The sequence below is a fragment of the Poecile atricapillus genome, chromosome 1 (genome assembly GCF_030490865.1).
Source record: "Poecile atricapillus isolate bPoeAtr1 chromosome 1, bPoeAtr1.hap1, whole genome shotgun sequence".
In the NCBI taxonomy this organism is placed as follows: Eukaryota; Metazoa; Chordata; class Aves; order Passeriformes; family Paridae; genus Poecile; species Poecile atricapillus.
Genome location: NC_081249.1, coordinates 89,645,411 through 89,672,537, shown reverse-complemented (window position 1 = coordinate 89,672,537; position 27,127 = coordinate 89,645,411). Strand labels below are relative to the sequence as shown.

Below are 27,127 nucleotides of genomic sequence, written 5' to 3'. Positions count from 1 at the left end.
CTGCTGTTCCTTGCTGCCCCGCTGATGGCTTCTAAGGAAAATGTTAATCAGGGGGATTAGTTACAAAGAAAAGACTGTGAAGCCCAAACCACTCAGGTTTGTAGCGTTGCTACTGGCACGCTCCCGAGCTTGAAGCACGTCTGAGTCACTACCATCAGATAAATGAGTGTAATGTTTCTGTTGAGGCAGCACTGAATTTTTCAACTATTAAGGTTTTAATGGAAGAACTCATCAAGTGTGAGTGCATCTCTGAGGATACCACATTGTAAAATATGGAGGGGAAGCCAGAGATAAGGGTGCTCTAGAAGACCCTGGAAGTCACCCACATTGTGACACCATCAAAGAGCTTATTTGAAGATACAAATCTCTGGGTTGCACACAGCTGCCGATGGATCTGTGTCCACTGCTAGAATCTATAAAAGTGCTTGAACACATCAGGATGCTTGAGGTGTGGAGAGGGCACAAGTACTTCCCATTCCTTAGCAGTTGCTTATCCTTCTCCCAGGAAGTGGGTGCAAGCTCCAGAGGAGGGGGCTGGATCAGTCATTCCTAACCTGCAGCTGTAACCACCCATCCCTCTGCCTGCCAAGGATCATATCCTGCAGGGATTAGTTTTGGAAACCTGATAATGTTAGGAAGAACCCCAGGTGTTTTTTGGAGGAAAGGTTTGACTCTTTCCCTAGCAAAAGAGAGATAAGAGGGTATTGGAATTTTTGTCACATAGTTAGTAAGTTCCCAGGTTATTTTGGTTACCAGCTGTCCAGAGCCAAGCTGTGTTGCTGGGTTCTGGGAACATCTTCAATTTTCCTTGTGCTTTTGAAAGGTGAGGAAGAACTGGGTGCTCCCAACCCAATCAATGCCCTCAGTGACTCTTTTTCCGTGTTGATTGTGTGCTCTGTCAAGTTCCTTGCCCCTTGACAATGGTGATCAAGAGCAGGGAAGCAGCCCCAACCCCTCCAAGCCTCTTCCCTCACCTTTCTCACAATTTTCCTCAATGATGTGCACACCTCATCTCCTCTGCAGCTCTTTGCCGTTCACATCCTCATTCTGGACAAGTCTCTTCTTGCATCATGATTCTCTATGCTCCATCAAACTCACTGCACTGGTTTTAGCCTCTTCCCTCCTGCACTCTGGACCCTGTTGTGTGCCTCCAAGCACCTTAGCTAAATACAGCTCCCCATGTTGCCCTCTCTCCCTGCCCCTACTCCTCAGGCTCCCCCTAATTCCCTGTCTGGATTTTTAAGAAGCTTTCCCTTCCCTCTGCCTTTCAAGGCTCATTCTCCTCTAGTTCCAAGTGACCTGCTGCCCCTTAGAGGCTTTCATTTCCATGAGCATCCAGGTAGAAGACTATTGGCATCTTGGCTGAGGATTGCCTCAATCCAAAATTACTGGGAAAACTGCTCTGTTGGTCAATAGTCTGATAGCAAATGTTGGAAGATGGAGCTGTTTTAGTTACTGTCAATTTGTGTCAACGGATCCTGAGGGAAAAACATCAATATTGGGTAACTCAAGACTCATTAGACATGGTCTCTTGTTCTTTGCTTTGGCTCCCTGCTTTCTCCTGATGGTTGCTCAGCCTTTCCTCTCTCCTCAATGACTTTTGCTTTTCTTTTTCCTTACCGCTATTTTCTCCCTCGTGTTCAGATTATAATGAGGGGTAAATTATCTAAATTGAAAACAAAGAAAAATAACGAGTCTCAAAAAACACCCTCAAGAAAATGCCCATTTACAATTATAGAAAAAGCTGGCCTTGAGCTGTACGAATCTTGGAGAATGACTCGAAAACAAACTGCATATGAAACTGCAAACAGGGTGGAGGGGGAAGAAAAAGGAAAATGCATGACAAATCCACATGAAGTGTCCCAGACAGCTTTTGTCTGCACAGAAATGGTTTTATGGGATTCTCTGCAGAAAAAGGAACAAAAAAATTAAGGAGTTGGGTTCAAAAGATCAAGTTGCATTTTCATTGATCTCAGACTTGTAAGAGCTGCCTCATCAATCACAGTTGCTTAAAAATTCCTATTAATGGCCTCAAGTGCTGGGGCTGCCCATATGGTTCATCTTTGTAGCATTTGAGCAACTCCCTGGGAGCAGTATGAGATCTGTCAGTGTCAGAGCCAGACACTCTGCGCTCATCCCTGCATTCCCGCAAGTGGTATAAGGAGAATAACCATCACTACAAGCCTGAGGAGCTCCATCTGATCCAGGACACAAGTAGCAACAGAGGATGAGAAAAGAATAAAACCCAAATTATTTGGTTTTCAGAGAAACTGGAGAACTGCAGACCTGGATGGAAGTCCCAGTGTGTAGTCCAGGGCGTGTATGGGACCGCTTCAAGCCAAGGTGCTGCATGGCATTGCACAGGAGTGAACACTCAAGGAGTCAGAAGAAAATGTTCGGTGGAGGCTTTCAGACTGGACAGGAAAACTGAGAGGAATTTCCCCCAACTTTATTCTGAATGATGTGGATTAACTCTAGGGTAGGCTGGAAGTCTTGTCAGGTGCAGCTGGAGCTTGTCTTGTCCTGTGCAGCAAAGTGAGTGTGGTGTTCAGACAGAGCTCTGCAAGTGCCCAGGCAGGAGCTGTGCCCCTCTCTGCTGCCTCATGCCCTTGGGCACCTCGTGTGCTTTGACACTGGCTGCTGCCTTTGGCATTGGACATCCATAATAGTACGGGTAGAATACTAGGAATGTTCTTGATGAGCACATTTCCCCTATTCCAGAGGACTATCCCATCTTGCCAAACTGGCTTCATGCCCTTAACACTGTCAGTTTTCCTTGGAGACAATTTGGATCCAAAATTTAACAAATCTGTCTCTCTAATGGGCAGAATTTTTTCTTTGTATTAAGTTCTCCTCCTTTCTTGTGTTGGAGAATTGTCATGAGGACACATTTTTGTACAGGATTGTCAACTCAAGTCCATACTGGATTTAAGTAACAAGAGAATAACTCAGAAATTTACACTGAAAATTTCTGTTCCTGACTTTGGTAAGAGTTAAATTCACTTTGCCACTGTTGTCCCAGAAGCTGAGCTGTGTTTTCAGAGGCATGGAACAACTCTCCTGTGAGGAAAGGTTGAGAGAGTTGGAGCTGTTGATCATAGAGAAGTGAAGGTTCTAGGGAGAGCTTATAGCAGCCTTCCAGTGCCTAAAGGGGTCAACAAGAAAGGTGGGGACAGACATTTGAGTAGGGTCTGTTGTGATATGAAAAGGGTAATGGTTTTAAATGAAAAGAGCGTAGATATGGACTAGATATATGGCAGATCTGTTGTTTGGGTTTTTTTACAGTGAGTGTGATGAAACGTTAGAAGAGGTTGCCAAGACAAGTGGTGGATGCCTGATACCTGGAAATACTCAAGGTCAGGTCTGACAGGCTTCTGAGCACCCTGGTCTAGTTGAAGATGTCCCTGCTTATTACAGGGGGTTGGACTAGATGAATTTTAAAGGTCCCTTGCAACTCAAACCACTCTATGATTCTATGATAAGTAAAGTTGGACAGTTTTTGGAACCTGAAATAAACACCAGGGACCAGCAGCATGATGTTTTCATGGAGAAGTTTTAATGTGAGCCATGACTCTCTTTAATGGGATAAAGCTGCATGGGGTGAAATGCAGGTTGGACACCAGTAAAAAGTTCTTCATGGAGGAGGTGGTCAGTCACTGTAAGAGGCTCCCCAGGGAAGTGATCACAGCACCAAGCCTCTAGAAAGAGCATCTGGATTATGTTCTCAGTAATATCATTTAGTTTTAGGTATTCCTGAGAGATGGAAGGTTTTGGAATTGATGATCTTTATGGGTCTCTTCCAAGCTGAGATATTCTGAAGTTCTGAGTTGTGGCAGAGCAAGTAGGAGCCATCAATACTGCCAGGAGGTCCATTGAGTTTGCAGGGTCTTGCTGCAGAGAAATCTGTAAGGGGAGAAGAACATTCACAGTCCCAACTCCCCTCGTGCTCTAGGTTTACTCCCAAAGGCTTCACATTTTATTAATAAAGGTAAACACCTGTAGTTGAATGAGGCCAGTAGAGTGTCAGAGAGTGATCACTTCTTCATGAGGCTGAGGGTTACATGGGATGCAGAGCTCAGCTCCTGCTCATGCCATGCCGGGGCTGAGCGAAGGAGCACCTCCTCAGGTCTGAGCACAGACAGAACAAGTCATGTCGTGAGAAAAGTCATTCACCCCAGAAACAGCAGAGCTGACATGTCAGCAGCATCAATCCCTGCCCTTCAGAGGCCCAGCCTGCCACAGGGAAATGCTTCCAAGCAGGATTAAAGTTAAATTTTTTGGACTGAGGTCTGCCATGTCTCAAGGACATGCACACTCATTCTTTGTATGCCCCCTGCACACATGGACACAACCAGTTCCTTTACAATCAAGCTGTTTGCAACACCAAATTTCAATGCACACCCACTATTTCACACACTTTCAGCTAATCTCAAATGCTTAGGCAACAGATTTTTGGGGCACAAAAGAGGTTGCCTGCCTTTTCTGGATGTCTTTTTCTTTCTAGTTTTACAAAGTTTCTCTTTGTGACTTCAAATAAGCCATTCTGAGTATTTTCACTTGGCCAGCTTGATCCTGTGTTGTGCCCACAGGAGCAAGAATATTTTTTCTGGTGGCTGCCTCAGGATCCCGGCAAGATGCCATAGTCTGTGAGATGAGAAATAGTGACCTCATGGATAGGGGAAGGGAAAAGAGGAGGCAAGCTGAATTTTTGGTTTTCTACATTTAAATCCCATCAGGCTTTGTGTTTTCATTTCAAATTCTTTCCAAAATACTGTATCTATTTTCTTCCAAGGTACTATGACTGAAATGACCTTATGCTTTGTCTCCAATGACTATTTTTTTAAACCAAAAAAAATTTGTTTTCTGAAGGATTTAAAACTTACACAATAAAAAAGTACCCAGAAATAAAGAAAAACAAGGAAATAATCAAGTGCTGTAGAAATCAGCAAGTCACAAAAGAGTTAAAGTTCCTTACATGTGGCCAAGTTAAATAAGACCTGGAGGGACACGTGGTTCTCCCCCCAGCACCCCCTGAACTCCGGGGTGTGGGCTTGTGAAATGCCTGGGAGGCAAAGTTGGCCCCCATTGTGTCTTGTTTAATTTGGCTGCTTGAAGTACTCACTTTTTTTTTTTGTAATTTGGCTCTTCCTGCAGCTCTCACACCTTCCTTTAACATAAATGTCCTTTACATTTTCAACATCCTTTTCCCCAGCCTTCCATTCCATACTGTTTGAGCAAATCCCTCTTTTTCTCTGTGCACCTACACATGGCTGCTGGCACAGGGCGGTGCTTGTTTGCACACAGAGGGAGAACAAACCCAAACTGCAGAGCACAAGTGCTGGGTTTCCAGGGTACACTTCTCAGCTCCACAGTCTCGTAAGGAGCCAGGAGTTGTGTCCAGGAGATTTCTGCTGGCCAGCAGCAGGACTGGTCTGGTGAAGGTTTCCTGACTGTGCACTGCAGCCTCAGCTGGAAATTCTTCCACCACCTCCACCTTGCCATGGGTCAGTGATAGAATAGTAAGCTTGGTGCCACTAAGCCTGCATGTTTGGGTTGTGTTGCAGCAGCGATGGGAGAAATGCAGCTCAGACTTGATACCTGTGCTGGGTGGTGTCAGCAATCACACAGCACGCTCTTCCCCTCATCTAACTTAAATATTCAAGTACAAATCCAGCTACATTACCTTTATACAGTGCCAAATTGGCAAAGATGGGGACTTTGTCATCGCTTCTGCCAGAGATAGCACTTTTGCAATAAAGCAGCAGAGGTTGGCACACATGGCCAAGGGCAAGCCCTTTTTTCAGTTTACTATCTGTAAAATGGGGATACAATTCCTTGACCAGCAAGTGAGCAACAGGGATTTCACGGTTATTCTCTAACTGCTTTGGCCATGGAAAGCTGAAGATCATTTTGAAATACTGTCACAAAGAGGAGGTTACAGCGATTTTTCTTCCTGATTATATAGAGAAAAAAAATAATGTATTTAAAAATTAATCAACATAAAATAGAATTAAATAAAATTTTGAGAATTTGTTGCAATATGCAAGTCTATATTTAGACATAAATGCCCAACAAATTTGCTGAAAAGCAGCCAACTCATTCTCACACTGAAGGAGATGAGTTTCTACTTGCTGCATTAGAAATGTGTTCACACTAAAGTATGTACATATCTGAGAAGGTAAAGCCCCAAGTGAGTGAAGGAAATGCAGGAATAGAAGACATTCCAGCTGCTGAGACCCGACACCTTTGGGAGCACATCCACTCATGTCACTGCAGACTCTCTCAGGAACTGCTGGGTCAAGGACACCTTGTCCATGTCTCAGGACAATGGCGAGGACAGAATTCCCATTTTACTTTGCACACTACCAAAATATTCTTGGGAAAAAGGCTCCATCTGCAACAACTCTTTAGGACTGAACACCAGCAGCCAATTACATTTTTCTTTCTATTATTGCTGTGAAAATAAAAATAAAAATAAGTCCAGAAGGAAATCTGAAAAAGTCCAGTGAGAAACCAGTGAAACCAGGAAATGGAAATGGATGGCTAGACACTTTGGGATTGCTACAGGCAGCTCTGGTTCAGTGAGATTTGCTGGGTTGTTTCTTTGCTGGCCTGGGAGATACATTAGAAGATGATATTTAGAAATCATAAATAATCTCATTATATTGCAGCTGCCAGCATTCTGGGTAAAAGTAGACAAGAACTGAGTTAAGGAACCCCCCAGTGGCACAATTGTGGCAACAGATGAAGGGAGAAAAAAAAAATAGATATTATGGATGGATGAACACAGAGAATTTTTTAGGTTTGGATTCAAGCTCAGTTGAAATTGAGCTTGCCTGCTTGCCTTGTAAGGGCAACTCATGGATGCTGTCACTCCTTCTGTTGTAGAACTGTTTGGCTTAGAAATGGAAAATAGCCTTAACACTGGGCATCAAGTCCACCCAGGCCTACAGCACACCCAGGACTGACTGACCCCATAGGCTTCCCCAAGGTTTACAGCTGCAATTTTATTCCAGAGCTAAATTCAGCATGAAAAGCCACGTCATTTATTATTCCCCTTGCATTTCCCTTCTATTGTTCTATCTTCTCTTCACAACTTGTATAAGATGAAAAATAAATCACTGCTGAAACAGTGTCGAGGGATGCCCTGAGCATGGGTCACATGGATTTGTATGAGGCTGTGACTGCGTTTCTTATGAATATCTCATTGGTGTCTATACTGTGAATGTGGAATAGTTCCAGCTTAGACCTGAAAGAGATGGACATCCAAGGATCCCTGCACATCAGATATCATGGCACACTCAGACATTCACAGGGTGAATATGGCTTGGATATTAGAAAGGAGAAGCCAAAGAACTAAGGCCACATGACAGCCACACCTTGTTCCACCTCTCTGCCTCTTTCACTTTTTATTATTTATAAGCCTGAGTTGACAGCTTGGACATGTTAGGCAGATATTTCCAGCCTTACATTTCTCTTATGGCATTACAGGACCTCCCCACCATGCCCAGTGTGGTGGAAAACACAGGACCCAGAATTGTTTAGCTCCCCAGTTTGGATTTCTGTATGAGTAGACATGCAACAGGAGTCAGGGTCTCAATTTTTTTTGACAGAAACCAAGCATGATAAATCAAGAATGACTAAGAAATAGGTTTTTATCTTCACAAGTTCTTTGGATCAGATTGTTTCCTCCCCAGATCACAGCAGTGATGGAAAAGTCTTTCCAAGTTACAGGGGAAGACAGCTGAGATAACTCCTAACATTTCCTAACATTAGGGTGGTTTTGTCACCCTAAATAAAGAAAGAACAGTTAGGTTTTGCCTAAAACCATTTATGTTGGTGTATAGGCAATATAACCAGTTTTATGTGCTTTTAATTGTGTTTAATGATAAATAGTGCCTGAAATAGTGTATACAGTGTAAACAACATTTAATACAGCACATTTCACATTGAAGAAGTGAATGTGTTTCTTTTCAAAAGTTCATTTTCCTGTTGATATGATTTTTTATCTGTGTGGTCAGAAGCTAGAGCATCTCAAGCACCTTTGGATAAGTTCAAATTGTCCATTCAAGAAGGAAAGCAGCTTATTATTCATTATCTAAAAGTAGCCGAGCTATTCACAGAATATCTTTTCAGACTATGGTGTCCCTTTTCTATGTGACCACAGCCAATTCTCTCTTGTTTTGGATGCATGCACTTTATATTTCTCTTTTTTTTATACAGGTTTCTTCAGTTAGACCAACCTTCTTTTACATAATCTTTAGCATTTTTTTATTTTACCATTTCCACAGTTCACCAAATTTTTGTGTTGGTTTCCTCTGGTCTTCTGTGAAACTTGACTTTGTAGTGTTTACAGAATTAGGAGTTTGGGTATTTTATGGATAATACTGCAGTTGTAGGAACTCAAATAAAAAAAGTGCAATACTGTATAGAAGTGGAAGTGATTTTTATTTAGTTTTCAAAAAAAATATGACACTACCAACTCACATATGGAACTCACAAGCTCCAAAATTTATGTCTCCAAGTATTCTGGAGTGATTGCCATTGAAGCTTCTTCATCTTCTGGCTTTCTTTTCACTGGTGATAATGTATTGGCATTTGGACAGACCTTGTATATATTTCAGGAGTCCCAGGTATTGAGTTTTAACCTTTGAATTTTGGTTAATTATCCCCTGTAAATCTTGGGTGACATTGCTGCTCTTGTCTTCTCCTTCCCCATTTTGGGTAGCTTGCTAGCAAATCAAGACTTCTTGTTGGAGCTACAGTAAGAAAAATGCCTCAGCAGTGCACTGCAGTCTCGCTGCCACCCTCCCATTGCTGCTTGCAGGGTTTCTGCTGGTGAGTCACCCATACTGTGATTTTGGTGAAAGCAACACATTCCTCAGAGCTTACCAGTTTCACTGCCATTGATCATGTCCCTGGCTATCAGTACAGGTCGTTCTTTGCACCTTTGCACTCTTGTTCCTCTAGTGCTTTTAAACACCCCTCTGCATTCATGCTTCTTTCTAACTAATCTTCATATTCCTGTAAACAGATTTTTGGTAATAGAAACAATGGAGTACAGTGCCGGCCCTGGCTTGGATGGCTGGTGGGATAAATCCATTTCATGCAGGGTTAATTGTACTGCAACTTGCTCCAGCTTCACTGAGAGAGACAGATGCAGGTGATTACATCATGTCTCCAACCACTAAAGCACATCACCTATTTAATATAGCTCAGCCACTGCAGTTTTCCTTTGTGCCTGTTCCTGGGTTGGTCACACCAACTAAATTCAACTGTATTCACATGCAATTACCTGACTGCACATTATGGGAAGTGTAATAAACCAGCTCAATAAGAAGAACCCAAGGCCATGTCAACCTCCCTGCAAGTGTCTGAGCACCCCTAATTCTTACAAAAGAAACACTGGGAAGAATGTGGGTGCTGCAGAATGTCCCCAGGGCTGCCATCAGTGCAGTTGGGAGGGAAAAGTCCCAGCCACAGGCCCCTTCAGTGAGAATAACTATGTGAGTAAAGCTCCAGGTTTATTAACAGCTGAACCAACTTCTTGGCTGAAGCATCACCACCCTCTCCATCATCCTAACAAGGGCAATGGTCTCTGCTGGCAGTGCCACCTGGGCCAGCTCTGTGTGTCTGCAGTACAGCTTCACCCAGTCAGCTGGAAAACAGTGCCCTGAGCTGTGCACAGTGCTGGATGCTCAAGGGCAGACCCAGCTAAACAAAACCTGGAACTGCTCCTGGAAGCATCTGAGGTTAGCCCACAGAAGTCACTCTATCTCAGCAGAGGAGGGCATTATCCAGCTCAATGTCAGAGCTTCCAAAATGCTCAACAAATTCAGAACATTACTGGAATAAGAACAGCATCTGTAGGAACTTCAAACAGTGTAAAATTACAGGCTCCTAATCCTTCTCCCCCCACAGCATGCAATGAGTTCCACATTGAGTCAGAAAAGGAACGAGCTCAGTGCTCCACAGATGGGCTATTGCACAACTATCCCCACTGTGGAGGTTTATCACTCCTCCCAAAATCAGCTGGTGCCCACCACTATCCAGCACGGAAGCCACGCTCACCAATGTGCTGTCAGAACACAACAGCGTGCAGGCATGGGAACTGCTCTTTTCCAGCCTCATCCTCTGTTCAGGCAAGCTAGAATTGCTGGAGGTCTTTATTTTAGTAGAAAGGAGCTGATATTTAAAGAGCTGTACACTGCTCCTGTAATTTGTGGCCATGTTACGCCTCTGGGGTGATAAGCAACAGTGACTGACGTGGAGAAGTAACCCTTGAAAGCAGTTAAAATTTAAAATCCTTGAAAGGATTTTAGCTGTATTCTATACAATTCTCTAGATAGCAATTACACACAAACTATAAGAAGCAGTCAGAAAACTGAGCGAGCCACTTCTCCAGCAGAAGTTTTGTGGCTCAGCATCAGGCAACAGAAGCCCCTCCCAGCTGATCCACAGAGAAGCTCTCAGAAATGATCCCATCTGTGTATTCAAAATGCTAGGCTACAGACTTGGCCAAAAAAGCCTGCTCCTGCAGTGTGGCTCTCTATAGAAGAAAAAGTGCTGAAGGAATCAGATGTTCTCTGGACAGGAACTGACTTATTTATAGCAAACTGTCCCTTGGCCACACCAGCTCCCTCCTCGTGAAGTCCTGTCATTGCTTTTATAGGTGTATTTCAATTGCATCTGCAGCATGCAATGGCCATGCTCAGGCATTCCTCTGCCCAGCCCTTGGCTGCATTTTCATGTTGTTGTTTCATTTAGAATGATGCCCAACAAGCAACACCCAGCAAAACTGATCTGCTAGTGAGGATCTCACATGGGATGTGTGCTCTAGGTCAGTGCACCTATTCAAGTTGGGGAAAAAAATAATCTGAAGGCTTTTTAACTTTTTAATGGCAGATGCTATCTGTCAGCCCTCACCCACCTTAGTAAAATTTACCCAGTATGCAATAAATGAGGCACTCTAGCAGATCATCTTCTGCAATTTTTGCTGTAGTGTAAAGCCCCAAAAATACAAAACACTTCCCAAAGCATTAACTTGGCTCATTAAACTCAGCAAATTCTAAGCCCATTCGATTTGAAGTTTATCAAAATTCCTGTAAGAGGGAATTAGAAGAAGAAAGAGAAAAAGACAGAAAAGGCATAGAAAAGGACAAATATAGCCACCACTCCTGGTTCCTGCAGTGGTCAGCTAATAGAAATTACAAGAGGATGTAGGGTCAAGACACATCCTTGCTGCATGTCCCCTTTGGCTTTCCTGGGCCCTTCCCCCATGTGGGACTTCTGGTCATTTTAGGGGCTGGATTAAGGGCTCCAGAGATGAATTTATTGCTCTGGTGTGCTAGGGATTGGCAGCCACTGCCAGACTGGGATACAGGCGCTAGGAATAGGGTCTGCAGGGCAGGGCATCCCCTCCCTGGGGCAAGGCCCGACCTGCCCTTACCCCTCACACACACACACGGAATGTTTCAAGCCAGAAATGCTTCCAGCCTCTCATGTATTGCAGAGAATGTCACAGCCTGTGCAACTTAATTTGTATTTATGCTTGTGCCCTGAATATTTTGCTTTAGCACACAGTGATTACATTACTTCTGGGAGCACTATGTTGCACTGGGTTGCAGTGTCCCAGTATTGCTGAGCTGCACTAACTGTGGTAATATTTATGTCCTGTGCCTGTCAGTGTGCTAAGGAATGAAGCTAAATAAATTCTGTAGAGCTTGCAAATGTACCCTGATTATTTTTGTGCCATTCTTTTCATTTCTGTAACAAGTTGTCAGGTTTGCACTTGGAACAGCTTGTAGTGTAAGATGAGGGATCTCCTATCATTGAGATTTCCACTGCTCTTTCTGTGACTTGGATTAGGCTTTTAAAAAGGGATACTTCTTCAAAGACATACATGATATCTGACCTTTTAAGTTTGCAGCATGGAGCTGGGAGTTGCAGAGTCTTCTTTTCTCCTGGACTGGAAACCAGAAGCCTGCATGGGCTAAGGCCAGATGGGCCAGCCCAGGAGAGGTGGAGCTGAGACCCCTGGCTTCTGCAGCTCTGAGTAGATTCTCTGGTGTTAAATAACATCCATATGCCAGATGAAACTTGTGGATGGGGACTTGTATGCAGGACACCTGTTCCGAGTGTGGCTTCTTTGAATGAGATGTTACACTCTGGCCTTCCCTGCACTGGGAAAATTAATAAGGTCCCTGCCCTCCACTGTCTCTTCTAAAGAAATGTGTACAAACTTCCATCCCGAAGCTGCTTAAAGCTGGCCAAAGCATTCAAATGTTGGTGGCAAAGTAGGGAAGGAAGGAAGGGAGGGGACAGGAACCACAGCACTGCTGCCTCTGCCACCCACACACACATGCTCTGCAAATGAGCAGTCAGAGGGCTCCTGGATCAGAGCGGGACTGTGCCAGGAGGGCTCTCAAGCCCTGTTCTTGGGGCAGTCACCCAAGGAAGGGAGTCTGCCAGGAGTGGCTGCTCTGGGTTCTGCAACCCAGGCTGCCCACCCGGCCAGCTGGACCCTGGTTGATCTCCTGCTGGTCCCAGCATGTCCTTGGCATTCTCCATTGCTATCACCTCTCTCTGGGTAGCCCCAGTAAAATGTGGCAAATGGCAGGAGGAGAAGAGTCACTGCTGTACAGGAGATTCCTGTCACGCCTGGGTCCACCTCAAATGCAATGCTCACCTCGTCTTTCTGGGGTGGTGTCAAGGCCTTAGGCAGGTTATCTGCTCAGAGGACTACCAAGGAAAAAGTGTGATATTTTGTGCCCATTTGAGTATTAGCTTGTTTTTAATCCTCATAAACTGTTGGTGTAACTTTCACACCAAATATTATTTGTGTACTTACAACTTTACATCTTGGAACAGGGAAGCTTCTCTCAGATTTTTTTTCCTAATTTTTTTTGATGCTGACTAACCCTGCAGCAATAAAACACTAAGGAATAACTACTATCTAGCTAAGTAGGCTCTTTCATTTTATATATGTGCCCCACAAGAGTTAAATAAATACATCTATAAATGTGATCCATGAATTCTCACCCTGGGGTCAACATGCTTCATACCAAAAGCAACTTCAATTCATACTGATGCAGTAAGATTTTCTGAAGAATATGGTTGGATCAGGGAAAAAGTACTTTATAACATGCAGGATCACACTGCTGAAGAGTCTGGGTGACCATTCCAAAGCTCTTACCCAAGGATTCCTACTATAATGCATGGAAACAGATATCAGTTCTTCACACTAATATTGAAGTTGTACTCTGCATATGTGTTTTGCTTTTTTGAGCTATTGTTTCCAGTGATCATTTTTTATTCTTTTTTTTTTGTTGTTGTTTAATCCAGGTTAGACATACGTATTTTGATACAGACAATGATTTTGATTTTGTTGAGTCTCTTCTTCTAGCTGAAATACAGATCAACTCACAAATAATTAAATTGGTTAAATAAGAAACAGCAATCTAATGCAAAGAGCCACCAGAAGGAAATACTGGTTCACACAACATACTATTAACCTGTAGAAATTGTTGCCATAAAATGGAATTAAACCCAAAACCAAACGGCAAAGCACAGGTTGAAGGGCATTTCTGAAAGATTCTGAAAGGGTTTTAGAAAGGCTCTAAAACTCCCTGGTCAAGATTAAACCAATAATTCATTATTAGGGGTAAACAAAAGACAACAAGGTGAAGGACAGATTGTCCCCATCCATAATCCTCCCTACCCTTCTCAGCAGCAGCCAAGGCTAGACACAGTAAAAGCCAGAATACAGTCAGACAGACTAGGCACAGAACTGGGAATGACACTGGTGTATTTATCTTCCCTTGTGAAAACAAAAATCAAGAAATGCTTGCAGAATTGCTCTTTAAAGGTCTTTCTAGCTTTCTGGTGCTTTTTCAGTTCAGGGGGAAAAAAAGTTTGTTGACACAAGCAAAGCTGTAAACTCTGCAGCCATAATTTACAGACAGTTTTGAGAGGGCTTCAGATTCCCCGCAGCTTTTGGTGTTAATGTCTCAATCTCATATTAGAAATATAGTGCAAATAAAAAACTGACACATACTCCCAAACTACATTTTAAAATTATTTTTAAATGATAAATAAAATATATTGCTATTTTAACTGTACTTTTGATGATTTTCTTGTAATTTTGACTGAAATGAAAGTGAAGGGAAGTGAAAAATTTTTCTGAAGAGCTTCTTCAATAAACAAAATAACAACTCCAGCTGTTTTCAAGATACACTTCCTGTGAGGAAGGCAACTAACAAATTCCAAGGACTCAATTTTTTAAATTTCTTGAGAAGACAGAACTTTTATTTTTATTGTAATATTGCCTGGACAATCTAGCACCATAACTTCACCCCCTCTGTTGTGCAAACACATGTGACAGTATTTTAAAAATGTCTGTCTCTAGAAAACCACTGAGGAAGCCTCACAAACAAAGAACACAGAGGGAACAATTGCAAAGATTTATTTAGCGCTTTCTGTGCTTGGCACTTAGAAACAGAGTTCCGTGCATAGGGCAAATCTTTATACAGCTTTTTCTTCATACATATTTTACATACCATTTTTATTGCCCTCTTTTATATTCATAATATTGAATACCCCACTAGGCATATAAATACATTTATCTACAACACCTCACAACAACTCTCAATAATATCTGTATTTTGTTACTTGGTATTTGCATTTTCACACAACTTAAATGCATAGCTTGCACCAAGCTACAATTGTTTTCTTATTTTTAAAGGATTTGAAGAGAGAAAAAAAAAAAAGAAAAAAAAAAAGAAAAAAAACAGAAAAGAAAGATGTTAAAAGGCAATGATCTATTTGGTTAAACAGAGACCACGTGGCAGGTGGAAGTTGGCAAATACTCAACCTCACTGTTTCTGAAATGCTAACGGTTTTCTATGGCAACTCTTGCATGCAAGGGCAGCTGCACTTCTGTAGAGCTGTCTTTTCTCACTGCTCTTCCCCATGAGCTCAGTCTGGACAGTTTCTTCCCACTGGGATGAGTGCTGTGGGAGACACATTCCCCACAAAGGCTGTCATCCATTCGGTTTTGCTGCATTACTTCCAGTCAAGTCAACAGGAGCTGAGCCCATTCCCACCTTTCATCTTTCCAAAGTTCCATCCCCGCTTCTGTCTGAGGCTCATTTGTGAGCTAAAAATTTTCTCTCTCCTCTCTCTCCCATCTCCATCTGCAGGTTGGGTGCTGGTGAGCTCAGCCTTCATAAAGAAACAGCCAGATGGGCAGAGCCATGGTGAAAATTAGAAACTTCTTCCTCTTCAGAAGCTCCAGCCCAGCAGTGCCATTTCTGTGCTACAGTGGAATAAGGACCCACAGGCCTTGCTGGTTTCAGAAAAGGGCTGAGGCACTCTGGCAGTGAGAAACTGTCTGGGAAGGAGGAGGTCTTTAGTGCTATGGGCAGTGCAGCTTCAGAAGATGAAGCCCTGGGAGATTGCTCTTCTTCGACACTCAGAGAAGACAACACAGGGAATGGGTCCCTCCACGCTGAAAGCTCACACTGCTTAAAGTTAATGCATAAACAGTAAATTCAGCTGCTTCTCTCCAGCTTCTCGTTGAAATCATGCCCTCCTCTCTGCAATGTCCAGAAAAAGCAGATGTTCCATGCCAATCTGGAGGCCCTGGGCTACCAGCTGCGATGGCTGTCAGTCGAGGCTCTCCAGAAGGTTCTGGGGCACACACCTAGATGGCTTATGTTCTTGTTTATCATTAAAATACTAGTTCCGCTATAAGTTTGAAGGCAAAAGAGTACTGGGATGGGTTCACCCCTGGGAACGATGAAGGTCCAGCTGCCTTCAATGCCAAGGAGAGGCATGGCTTGTTAGACCATGTGCACAGACATCTGTGAGGAGGAGCCCTGAACAGCTCCGTACTGCCTGTTGTCACAGGCGGCGGCCGTCTGCTGGTTGCTGGAGGGAGGGCTGATCATGTGCATCCCGTGATCCATCCCTGTGGAAAGGTATTGCCTCTCTCCAAAGGCCCCGCTGGACGGGGAAGAGCAGAGTAAAGTGCTTTGGGAGGTGGTGAGTTTCTCTGGGCTCGCTGCCAGCCTGGGGGAAGCAGGGAAATTGTATCCATAGAGGTTGTAGGGATTGTGCAGGGAGAAGGCATTGTAGGAGCTCTGCTGCATGTGGCCACCCCCAAACATGTGTGAAGAGGAGGAGGTGGAGGCAGGGCTGCCTGCTTGCATGACATACTGAAACTGGGAGCTGGGGAAAGATCCCAGCTGGCCACTGTACGCCTCCATCTTGCTGTTGCTGGGCAGGGAGGAAGGAGCCGGCATTCCTGAGATCAAGGAGGGAGTCCTCTGAGGCATGAAGGTTTCGGAGGGCTGCGAGGCAGAAGCGGTGCTGCTCTGCAGCCGGTTGTAGCCCCCGTCGCTCAGCCCTGGGTAGCTCTGCAGTGCTGCCATGTTGCTTCTGGCACAAGGAGGATAATCAGACAGGTTGAGGTTGCAAAGCTGACTCTCCCGGCAGCCAACATTGAAAGTGTTGGGGGCCAGATGGAAGGCTGGAGGAGAGCAGGATGGAGAGAGAAGGTGAGAAGAAGCGGATGGTGATGGGGTCCCCGTGCTGGAGGTGGTCGGGGACGTTCCTGTGCTGCCTCCTGCAAAACAAAACACATGGGAGGATGTTCAGCACCCAGAACCACATCTGCAACATGAGATGGCCTCACTGAAAGCCAGCTTACTTCAATAAAGAAGCAAGGCTGGTAAAATGGCCACTGGAAAACAGCCTTTCTTGGCAAGAGTCCTCACTTTGTTAGTAGCATCCCTTGTTCTTTCCTTTGGCTTTTTTGTTAGGACTTTGTTTTTCAACAGATGTTTCATTCCCTTTTAAAATGGAAGAGGGAAGCAAGCCTGCCACAGAGTAACCAAAGGCATTGGGAAAAGCTGCGAGCAAGGATGGCTACATCAGTCAGGAGATCTGACATTTCCAGGCAAGTTTGTCTAGGGGGAAAAAAAAAAGAGAAAGTAATTTCTCCTCTCTCCTGGTCTGCAGGAAGACCACCAGTCAGTGAACTGTATGGTCCCATTGCAAACTTTATCACCTTTATTGCTTTATCATCTGCACAGGAGCTTGCAGTGGGAAGTGGCTGAAAGTGTGTTCTGCACCACTCAGCATTTTTGTCAGCTGGCTCATGGTGCAGTGGTGCTGATTCAAGCCAGGAGTAACACTAAAATTAAGGGACAGAGTTTCAAGCTGTATCCTGCTCCATAGAGGGCAGAAAGGGAATGTGTCAGGATTTTCAGTTGTGTGCTTAAAATTTAAAAGGGATTCCATATGTTGTACCACTGGCGTTAACAAAATATTGATATATGTGCGTGTCAGTAGTATCAGCACATTATACAATATTTATGCTATGAATGATGGAACTGACCATTCTGCACAGCAGGGATGTTCACATGCTCTGACCTGGGAAAATAATACTGTGTAATACTACCAAGAATGGTAGCAAACCAAAAGTAAGTGTTATGAAAAAGATGATAGCACAGTTTTGAGCTTAAGAAGTGATTATTTATAGTCAATATTCTGAATTGGAGGAAGCTTCCTTAAACAACCGGGAAAATCAGTTCTGTGCTTAAAAGAATTCCATTTTCAGATGTGAAACCTTTTATTTTCATTTTATTATTCTCTTTATATGAAATGCCCTTTCTGCATTAGGGCAACCAGCACTGGAGACTCTTGTAAAAAGACCAGAGAAGTTCTGGTGAAAATATTTGACCAGGGAATACACAGACCCAGAGGAACTGGGAGGCAGCATTTCCAGCAAGGTAGAAGATTATAGATGGAGGCAAAGGGACTTGAAAAGAGGCAAAGGGACTTAGTGTTTGAATGAGCAGATGAAATTTCTCCAAGGCAGAGATTGCACACTGAGGATCAAAAATAAAGGACAGCTTTTTCTTGTATCACCTTATGGAAAAAAAATCCAGCAGGACTTTGAGACCCATCTAGGTCTTCTGAAAAAAAAATTTAAAAAAAGAATAAAAAAACGCAGTGTTGCTTGATGAAAAGAGAATAGGTGATGCTAGTGGTTAAGAGATGCACTAGAAAGATGTGTTCTGTGTCAGTATATGATGTGAGAATGAAAGTGAGATTATATCTGACTCTTTCTGACACATCTAGGGTGAAACAGAATGGGGAGTAAAAATGTAATGTTGAGACAATTAATAATAATTGTGATTTTCTTAATTTAACTTTCTTTTGGACCCAGATTCAGAAAAATGAAGAAAAACAGCACTGGGTAAGCACAGCCTGGAGTGATTGCTGCTGACCCAGGAAACACTAACAAAAGGCAAATTTCTGTGTTGCTAAGTCAAGGCAGGCATTCCCATTTCCAGCAATGGGGATGAATGCTTACCAGTTACTGCTGAGCCACTGACTCCTTTTGTCATTCATTCAGAAGCATAAAAGAGAAGCATTGCATCAAATCTCCATTAAAGTAACTGAGAGAAATTGAATTTTCAAATGCCACCATGGACTCTGCATTCACTTCTTGACAATACTGAAATGCTCAAACTTGCTCACATATTTTAGCTCCAGAGTTCAAAGGCTTGTTGTGTAAGTTTCTAATTTAGCATTTATTTTAAAGGCTACACTTCCCTGGTTAATTTAATGTCTCTGTCAGACAACGTCAAGCTATTTTGGCTGTGGTAAGTAAAGATGGTACCTCCTCCAGCCTTTCTCCCTGTCTCTGTTAAGGTTGTCAATACTGCAGCAGGGCCAGCAGAAGGGAAGGTTGGCTTCTGTACAAGTAGTTCCATTGCAGACTGTTTTAGTTCAAACTGCTGATGAAGGTGAGATTGAACACAACCACAGATACTACTTTTTGTTATCTCTGCTGTAAAGAGCACAACCTCTAACAGGGAGAACAGGCAGACACCTGAACTCATGTATCATCTTGCAGTTATCCAAGCCTAAAATATGGAGGTCAAATAATCACATAACAAATAGAGCACAAAGTGAGGTGCATTTAACCCACAGTAATCCTGCTTTTTACTCTTTACACCATTTATTTAATGAACAAACTGCAGCAAGTGAGTCCCTTGCTGACAGGGCCTGGAGAATAAGTAAAAATGCTTATGCATATGTGTATGAGTATTTAATTGTCTGATTGAAATACAATACATAGAATAAGTTATTAAATACAATGTCTTAATTTCAGTCTTCCTTTGCCCCAGAGTTAAACTCCATCAACTCAGTAGGAGAAAACTGTACACACCAGTTATCTGAAGAATTAGATTTTATTCTGCTGAGAAGCAACGATCCAGTTGTACCCATAACTGATACACAAAGAGTAAGTTTTGCTTGTTAGCAGTTTTAAGGATTGCTTAATGGTTCCAAAACTGAGAATTTCACATTTCAGGTCACCTACATAGAGGGATTGAGTGATTCAGCTTTGAATAATCCCTTTTTGCAGGCCAACAGGAAAACCCTGAAGTGACAACACAACAGTTAGGAAACAGAGTAAAAAATACTTCTCTTTTTCTCTGTAACTTCAAAATTCTGAGGAGGTAGGACATCTATCAACAGGAGCAAATACCAAACCTGACAACTCTCTTTCAAGAATGCTTTGATACCAATGCCAACCACAAGCACAGGACGCACCAAGGACACACCACACTTCTGCTGCAATGGAGCATAATGCAGAAGCAGGAAGTTCCTGATAATTTGCAGAGTAATCTTTACACCTTTAAGTGGAACAGGAAATAATTCAAAGCAAGGCCTGTCTCAGCTCATTCTCTTTGGACCAGCTCCGCTCTGCTCTGAAGGATATTTCTTAGCCATCTTTGCTGGCAGTATGGGCCAAACACAACCTCGACTTTTGTGGTGTTATAACTTGGTCTGTAGTTGCTACAAAGTCAGCCAAATCTCCCTAGAGATGGCAGCAAGCCCAGAAAATATATCCACACCATACCACGGTCTTGGATACACAGATATGTGTGTGTCATTTTAATGGAAGGCATGGATACAAACCAATCTAGTTAAACTGATACACAGAACTACCTTAGGTCTGGCTTAAGTCAACTGAAACCACATTTAAGCAAGAATAAATTTAGTCCCTCAATAATTGTCCTCTGTTCCTTTTCTCTACCAACCATTTGCCCTGGAAATAGTTGCCAACACCACAATAATTTACCAGCAATGTCACAGTACCTCTCACCTCCACACTTACCATGATTACAGCGTGATTAATTACTATTTTGAGCAGCTCCCAGAAGATAATTTTTTGGCTCTGCAGACATTGGTCCCACATATGTGCAGTTATCGAGTCACATTTGCATAAAATAGAAGGTCCAGAATTTCAAAGGCCCCTCCTTTGTATCTGAACCCTGCCCCACATGGCAGGTGAAAGTGTCTGTCCTCACAGTGTCCTGCTGTTCTGTCCAGGGCTTAGCCAAAGAAATGCTGTCATCCTGAAAGGAGCTTGTTCTCTGGGCATACAAGTAATAACCAAGTTCACCTTATCAAAAGGACAGAAGCATTTTCAATGAGGGGAACTGGAGAACAATCAAGTGCAAGGGAAGTCAAAATTTGCAAACTGGGACGGAGAAGTAGGAAAAAAGAAGAATGAAATCATGGTGGAAGATGGGGAGACCATGAAAAAAGGGTGGAATGTAAAGGCAAACCTTCCTCTTCTTATCAGTGTTTCCTCTTGTGACACCAAATAGAAATGCTGTCTGTGCACCAGTGTCAGATACATGCCCAAAAGGCTTAGAGAAGAAATTACAGCTTTTCCTCTGGGTATCAACAAGAAGGCCATTAAATTGTCATCTTAAGTAGCTTATGACTGGTATTTCCTTCCTGCCACATGTGTCCATCTAGGCCTCAGTAATGGAGCTGACTTCCTGTATGTTCCAAATAAGCCCTTGCTTTTGCTTTTACCTAGACTGAGCTTGTGCTAAGGACAATTTCAGGGCAAACTGCAGCCCAAATATACACAGTCCATAGGTATGATGTGCCTTAAAATGAGGGGTTGGAATATTCTGGAATCATTCAGCATGCCAAGACAACCGAAATGCTACAGGGACCTCTTCCACAGAAGGCAGGTCACATAGAGTGTAGATGGAAAGCACATCTGCCAGCAGCCAGCATTAGCCAAAGGAGCTTTCTGGCAGCAGCAAGATAGTGGGGAGAGCATCAGTGCCAAGGGAGTCTGAGGCAATTGTGCATGGAAAATTTTCTGGGATCTCTCTTACAAATGACACCATACTATTCACTTGACCCACAACTTATCCAACCTCCTTTATCTGAAAGGTGCACATAAATCAAACTTTGGACTCCACTGCAGTATATTTTCCAGGCTAATGTTTCCAGGCATTGGATGCTACCATCACCTGCAGTGCCTCCATACAAACCTCTTGGTCCTTGAAGTCCTTGCTCAGTGCAGAGCGGCCGTCAGCACAACATACCTGAGCTTGAATGTCATATCCTGTGCAATGGCAGTCTCACCAGACAGACAAGAGCTTTAGAGAAGTTTGGGAAACTTGGTCACAGCCTGCAGTTCTCAGCATGGCTGGTGTCACACACGGGTGACCTGGTATTCCCTGTCACATTGCAACAGATGTGGCTGCATGTCCTTGGAGTTTGTCCCTTACTTTCTAACAAGGATGGGAACAGCAAGGTGGTTTGTCTTAATATTTTAGGTTTTGATGAGTCAGGCAGCACAAAGTTATTCTTTGAGTGCAAGTGCTTCTCAGAGGGCTTAGCCCACTCCCACTTACAAGCTAGTTTAGCTGTTGGCCAGACACAAACTTCGGGGTCAGCATGGCCAGCCCTGGAAGCTGTGCGGAGCCCACAGGACAGTGTCCAGCCCACAGCCTCAGCCAGGCCATCTCCTTCCACCTCCACATGTGAACAGGACCTGATTGAGAGGTGCACAATCTCACCTATGCATCTCCTGGTGGAGCAACAGCCCTTCTTCTGACACCTGCCCAAGATGTTGGCACCTTCATCATGTGATAGGCATGTGTCCTAGCACCTGGGGGTGCAGGAAAAAGGGGCCGTGGCCACTAGTCATTCTCCTGGCTCACAACTCTCCTCCTGGCACTTAACTTCAGGAAATAAGGCCTCCTGAGAGATTGTTTATATTCACATGGGCACAGAGCCATGATAATGCAACTCTCCAGCTTTCCAAATGGAGCTGGCCAGGAGCTGGCATGTGTCTGGCCAGCAAGGAGCACAGAGGAGCCTGTCCATGCAGATGTACTCCAGGTCACTTCTGAAAGGTCTGGGTTTTGTGAGGACTCTACAGTCTTGGACATATATGTACAGAGTCTTATAAAGCACGGGAAAGAGCAGCTCTTACCAGCGTTTTGCAGTGTTCTATTCTCGGACACAACAGTAAATAAATGTAATGGCATGCAAGCAGGAAAACAAAATTGAACAAAAAGTTAAATCCCATTTCCATTCAGTGCAAGTGTACACACATGCACACTAAGTGTGGCATATGAAATGCACTCTCTGCCTTCCAAGTTACTTCACCTTTAGTCACTGAATAAAATTCAAATTTGTTAATTGCCCAAGCATGGGAATCCGAGGGAGTAATGAGGCCAGGAGGGAGGGTTTGTGCAGATTGCCAGGTGGTCTGACTGATAGATTATGAGGCCAGAGTGTGCCACTGTAACTATCTGATCTCATGTCCTTTTGGAGCCAGGCGTAGCACAAACCTGGATCCATTTCTGCTCCAAGCAGCACATGCCTCAGTCCTGCTTGATGTCTTCAGACATCTGAATGCCACAATATCAGGTGTCACTTCTGCTCTCACCTACCATGGCAACTTTTTCCTTGCAAGTACAACTGGCAGCCCAAGGTCTCTGCTCTCATTCCTTGCTTTCCAAAATTCAAACCTAAAACCTTCAGAAGGACTGAAAGATTCGCCGTTACTACCCCTCTGAGTTCCCTCTTCACCACCTTGGAAAACTAAATGGCTTTGATGCCTGTTCCTTGTCTTCTCACTAAGAAAGTGCAGGGCCACCTGGTCTGTGACATGCTGGACTCTCTCTTCCCTCCTTCCCTATTTTTAGGAATGAAAACTTCCCACTTTCATGGGAATGAGAGCCATTTCTCTCTTCACACAGTGTAGCTGCCTTTTTTCTCTCTAGAGCCCTTGGCCAATTATCAAATTATGAATCCGCTGGTAAAATCTTTAAAAGGCCCAAATGAGACTCAAAACCTATTGCATGCCAAGTTGCTGGGTTGTAAAGGAAACATAAAGAGTGCTTTGTAGTTCTTTGGGATACAGCTCACAGAGTACATTAAAAAAAAAGATAATCACTGCAATAGATTTAAGGGGGAAAGTATGTACTGTATGGCACAAAAGTGAGGAATAACAGGAAATTTTGTTTAAGGTTAGTAAATTATAGAGAAGGACTTTTTTAATAAATTTGCCTCAAAGTACAAGAATCATTGGAATTAATGGTAGATCTAGAACAACTCAGAATAACACTTTACTTCCCTTTACATCTTACAAATTTCTGCAAGACAAACTGAGCAGTCAGAAAGTTAGAGATAAAACTTGCTTCGGTCATCCTCCAAGATAAAATGTTTTCAAGATCTAATGGTAAAAACCAACCCTTTTTTTCTAATGTGGACAAAAAATATGATTCAGGATATGTGATTTCCATTCCCATCCATATCCAGAGCACCAGCTGAGGAAAAACATCAAAGTACTGTGGCAAGTTCAAGGAAAAGGTAATTTTCTAGTAATAAGAAAATTATGTACTACTCTTAGGAGACTGCAGATCTTAAAAGTATCATTCCCCACCTCTAGTCATTCATGTGAAATCTGATCACCACTCATCAGGTAACAGAGACTTAGGCTTCAGTCACTGGAACTCAGGGTAAACACCTCTGGAGTAACAGCGCACTTCAGGCTTCTTTCAGGTCATCAGGAAGTGGCACAGACTTTGACTTCCACTTTTCTGTGTCACATCTGGGAGGGCATTTTAATTTCCAGTGAAGAAACTTTTGTTTTGTTGCCCTTTCTCTAAAGGAAAACTGCAGCTCAACCTAGAAGAAGCTGGAACAGTTTGTTCCCCGGTGCTTTGTTTAAATGAGGCAATCTATGAGCCATTTGAAGCATGTAGCAGAAACCAGCACTTGATCCCAATAGCTGTGGCAACAGCCTCTCTGTTTCCAATCTTCTCTTCAAGGTCAAAAGAATCAAGCAGATAATTGAGTCCACACCCAGCTCTCTGACCTCTGCCAGTAGCCTAGACTGTTTACAATTGTTTTCGAAAGGGAAGCAGCATCCAGTTTATCCTGGTGCCATTGCTGACAGAACAGATGGCTACCTTTGGGAGGCAAGGGGCCAGTCAGATGAATTTGTAGGTGGTTCAACCTCCCTTGGCAAAAGCAGCACCACTCTTTTGGGAGACGCTGATTTTGGGATCTAGGATATCAGATAAAGCTGAATGGATCTTAGCAGTTATTTACTTCTTCCTGCTTCCAGGCACCTGTGCTGCCTTCAGATGAAGTTCTGGAGGGCTGTCTTCCTTCCACTTGACACCAGTACACATTTGTGTATTCAGGAATTTTTTTTTCATATGGGTGCAGTCAGAGCAGCTCTTCCATGGGGGAAGAGTATTATACTGAATAAGTTACAGGCAGAACAGACAAACTTTGGCAAGACAGAAGTGATGCCTGCCCAGAAAGGGTAATGTTTACAGACAGAGAAGCTGGAAAAGCAGCAACACCTCAGCTCAGGGTATCTGTCTGGCATCTGCTGGTAGCCCCTGCAGACTTAGGGTCTGTCTGGAAACATCGTTACTGCAAGAAAACATTGTTCCCTTCCAGCAGTAAATGAGAAGTTGGAATCTCTTCCACACCGAGGAGAGGGAGCTTTTTGTGCCTGTCCTTTTGACAGAAGACTGCAGGGTTAAGATAATCCCCTCTCAGAAGGAGAGAGTAGGACCTGTACTCAATCAGTTTGTACATGCATGCTGCTCTAGAGATAGCACCAGCTGTCTTACGGCGAGGAACACACCCCTATTCCCTCCAGTATCCTTGCTAATCTCAGGAACCATTAATGCCAATTTTTCAGACCCTCTGAGAGGTGGACTCTCTAGTCTCTACCTCCAGTCCACGATCAATGCAGATGCTCAAGCTGATAAAGAAGTGGTTAAATCTACTGTGTCTACCCTTTGGTGGAGTTCCTGGCAAAAGCTCTTATTCAAGAAAAGAGCCCATTTGAAAGGAAAGCTGCCTTGAGAGCTGACCAGTCAAGTTCAAGATGTTTGACTCTTGTGGATTTGGTATGCATGTGTCAAAACAGCAATTTAATGATGAAGGGAATTTTTATGTACTGCAAGCCTAGTGACAGATCATAGCATGTGACTCAACTTGGTCCTGAAATTCTGCTTCAGAGGTGCTTCTTCCTACCAGCTGCAAGGGTACCTTTGATTTCACTCCTTGATAAGTCATCAGCTTTAGTAGGAGGAATTAGATACTGACCACTCTTTAATATTGCCCCAGTGCCTTTTTAATCTCGTATGTTCTCGCAAAACTTACAGTCACTGATAGTGATCTGCTCATCACAAGATCCTGTGGGAAATTGGATATCACAAATGAGCCAGCAATAGCTCTTTTTACTCTTAGTGACATAATGCAGAGTTACTGGAACTCTGATTTTCTTTTTTCCTCTCCCTCTTTTTTTCTTTTTATGTTCCCTTTTAAAATCAAGAAACTGAGCCACAAATTTTTAATAATGAGAATCTGGATGAGGTTCAATCTAAATTTTGAAAATATATTCCAATTAAAGACTTTAATAGAGTCTTGGCTTTCCGCACGTCTCACTGCCATATGCATTCAATAACCCCAAGCCTCCTTTCTCACTAGCAGCACAGACTGCAGTGTGGGTGATACTGCTCCCCAGAAGGTCCCCTGCTCCTGGATTCCCATTTTTGGAGCATTTCGTGCAAAGGTTTTTCTCGGGGGGGAAGTTCTTTCTTTCAAAACTGGCTGCAGATCTGCTGTGATTGCTGTCCAGCGTGGTGTTCACTCTTGCGAAGCTGCGGATACTTTTGGATTATGCACTCCAAAAGAGAGGTTTTGTTCTCAAGCCAGGGGATTTCACTAACAGAAGCAGCATGTTCTTTCCCTTGATAGGACAACATGGTGACCACTCAGGTCACAGACCTGCAGGGACTTGTTGATGTGCTGCCCTTCAATGGGAACATGTGCAATTCAAGCTCATGGACCATGAGATTCAGCTGCACCAGGCATCTGCAGCTGGGTGCGACATCAAACTCTCCAGTTTGCGTGCCAGCTGAAACCTATCATTGTGCAGATTAGAAAGTTATTCAATCCCTGCATGAAACAGCTGCATCCAGCACACCAAGTATCGATTTTGGTGTGTCGGTGTAGCCCTTGCTCCACATAAAGCTTGGGCCAAACAAATGAGCGGAGCACTAAGATGCAGGTCGAATGGCACAAAGGATAATGTGGAAAAAATTGTAATGTCTTTAGATAATTGTATCACATGGATGTGTCTGGAATACTCTGTGCAGACTTGTGTTTAAAGAAATGATTAAGAACCTGGAAAAGTTCCCACTAAAAGAGAAATTAAACAATTGGTGCTATTCACTTTGAGAGGCACAGAAGGGGGAGATAAAAACCTGTAAAACAATTGAATGTATGAAGAAGGTGGGTGAGAAGAAATTTGTCCCCACAAAACGGGATAAACATTTAGTTAGAGCAGAAAACTTAGTCTCTTGACTGAAGCATGTTTGCATGCTCGCAGGTTACCAAACAATCTCTATTGCCCTTGCTACCTTTGTCCCCATCACTACTGACAGTATATATATTTTGCAATATTTTCAGGATCTGTACCTCTTAGGAACTGCATTAATTCATTTAGCTCCGGATAAATTAGTGCTGGAACCAGACTCTGCAGAGTAATACTGGGATTGTCCTTACTGGAGCTATCAGCTATGAGATGAGACAGCTCCTCATTTCAGAATACACGCTAACTTTTCCAAATTGGCACATATGGCAGTAAATTAAACGCTCTCCAAAAAAATCATCACATCTATACAGTTATTTTTAGCAGTCAAATCTCTAATCTGGCCAAATAATTCAGTTGGATTTGATAGACAAAAGTATC

General features: G+C 43.3%; 1 protein-coding gene across 1 annotated transcript in view; it reads right to left on the bottom strand.

Moving 5' to 3' along the window:
• Positions 1 to 14,439: 14,439 nt before the first annotated feature.
• Positions 14,440 to 27,127, bottom strand: part of TBX15 (T-box transcription factor 15) — a 90,679-nt gene continuing 77,991 nt past the window's right edge. Inside the window, exon 8 of the mRNA XM_058849973.1 lies at positions 14,440 to 16,627. Coding sequence (XP_058705956.1) covers positions 15,843 to 16,627 — 785 coding nt within the window. The 3' untranslated portion in view covers positions 14,440 to 15,842. The remainder of the gene's footprint in view (positions 16,628 to 27,127) is intronic.